Source organism: Loa loa (assembly GCF_000183805.2).
Source record: "Loa loa unplaced genomic scaffold supercont3.86, whole genome shotgun sequence".
Classification (NCBI taxonomy): Eukaryota; Metazoa; Nematoda; class Chromadorea; order Rhabditida; family Onchocercidae; genus Loa; species Loa loa.
The window spans coordinates 110,443-112,730 of NW_018108266.1; the positions used below are offsets into that span (position 1 = coordinate 110,443).

Consider the following 2,288-nt stretch of genomic DNA (forward strand, 5'->3'; position numbering starts at 1 on the left):
TTCTCAGATAAATGACTAGTTACACAAAATCAATAAAACAAATATATCGATACCTAAAGTGATGAATTAATGAATCATTCATCCAAATCCAACTCTTTCAATTTTCAAACCATTCTTAATTGCAATGGTTAAACGTTTCACAGAAAGCTTTTGTTGTAAACTTTTTCCAATCTGTTAATCAAACTTACATGCAATTGTGGAATGTTATAAAGAATTTATACGCAAATGTCGAAATTTTGTAAAGAGCCTTTAGTCTGGTAATTAAAGGAATGTATCTGGAATGTTAAACCATTCCTATTATAAAAGAAGTTAGGATTAGTCATCCTGGTACAGTCGGTTATCAAATCAAAAAGTTTGAGCAGTCACTCGATCCGACAGCTCCCACAATCATTCAGTCCAACAACTCGTTCAACTAGTTAATCGGGCAGCTCGCGCGACAACGGTTCAACGACAGAGAAGCGGCAATTGGTCAGCTCAACAGCACGAATGACAAGATCGTTTAATATCCTTTAATATTTATTGTGTATTGTTCATTTCGTCCTTATTATTGTTTCAGTGTGATATTATACCATATCGTATAATACCAATAAAGGTTACTATTAATGTTGTGGAGTCACAACAACAAAAAATAAACTGCAAAATCTTTCCCCGACAACATTTATGAAGCGTGAAATATTTTTGTCGCTCTTAAAAGGATAAGAAAGACATTCTTTTCAAATAAAATTTCAATATTAGGAAATCTCTGTGTTATATATGGATATGTGTATTTGAAATAATTATTCATGAGAAGGTGATTATGAAGTAAAAGTGATGACAAACAAGTTTAAATTCCTGAGAACAGAGCAATAATATAAAGTAACAGCAAAATCCAAAAGTGAAAAACTGTTATAGCTAAAATTGATTACGAATATCTTTAAACAGGAGAATAAGGAAACTGGAAAATATTTAGCAATTTGAGAATTTCATATGTGCAGGATTCAGCTGAGTAAAAGTATAATATGAAATTGACAAAACAAAAATAAACTCGAATAAAATCTTTTTTTGTCCTCAATACAGTTGAATACGATCAACTACTTCATCAATATTCGTTGGTCCGGTTGATCTTCGGACAACATCTAAAAAGAATAAGATTGATAAAATAAATTATAAATTTTTTGGAAAACCAAAACTTCTTTTAAGAATCATTAAATGCTGAAATTTTACATGTTCCAAGCTAAAATCTACAACAACATGGTATGATATTTGCTAAATATTGAATCTAATTTTTTTCAACACGTATATTTCAACAGATTCATATACTAGAAAAATCGAAAGACTATAATTCATTTTACACCAAATTGACAAACTCTTGCTCTTCGTATTCACCTTCACCGCACGTTTCAAACCAAATAAAAATAAGTAAACAGAATCTATGGAGACTAGTTTTTAGTAAAAATAAACAATGATGTTTTCCGGGATAATTGATATGCGAGAAAAATATAAATCGAAATTCATAAGACGAAGAAATTCAAATTTTGAAAAGCCTCACGTGGAACCAAATTTTTGGCACCCTTTAAACATTCTTCTTGAACATTGTCGAAAAAGAGTAGTCTGGATTGTTCAATGAATTTGGTAACATTGCAAAATTTAATCGAATCTTCACATCCAGGAGCAAATCGGGTTATATCTTGTGGATTCTCGTTCCATTGGTTTGCATACAAGACCTTAACAACATTTCATCATTAAGTTAAAGTTTTTCCATTTAAACATTGAAGTCACATTACTACTCCATTTCAGATTTACAGGAACAAGCTGTCGGAAAGGCCGAAATAGCTGTATCATAAAATCATTCATTCAAATAGATCGCATTTACATTTATTTTTTATTTTTTCTCTCATGCTTAAAGTCATGAGTTAGCTATCTATTCTACTAAAAATGCTTTTTCTGGTGTTAAGATTTGTGCATATATGGTAACTAATTTGTAAAGGGTTTATCCCATGCAAAATCTTTTATACAATATGGTGAGAAAGCTATACATCAGATAAAATATTTATGCAATTTTTTCTAAAGAAAACTGCTCTTATATGTAAATTTCTCTTGAACCTGTGAGAATACTGTCAATATGTAATGATTGTTCCTCTTCACACATCCCATATATAAACCCTAAGAAATTCTAACAGGATCCAATGTTAATTTCCCTACGTCATCACTCAACTCTACTCAACACGATCTTGCTTTATTTTCTTTCCATTTATGAATTGCTACTTCAATATTTCTCCCATTGTTCTACTTTATTAATTTGGACTTCA

At 30.5% G+C, this 2,288-nt stretch overlaps 1 protein-coding gene across 1 annotated transcript; it reads right to left on the reverse strand.

The window, feature by feature from the left end:
- Positions 1-1,047: 1,047 nt before the first annotated feature.
- Positions 1,048-1,833, reverse strand: LOAG_14787 (hypothetical protein; the record flags this gene model as incomplete). The annotated part of the gene is made up of 3 exons (XM_003150279.1): positions 1,048-1,115; positions 1,529-1,703; positions 1,759-1,833. The coding sequence occupies 3 exons, from the start codon at positions 1,831-1,833 to the stop codon at positions 1,048-1,050; spliced, it is 318 nt and encodes a 105-aa protein (XP_003150327.1).
- Positions 1,834-2,288: the final 455 nt, after the last annotated feature.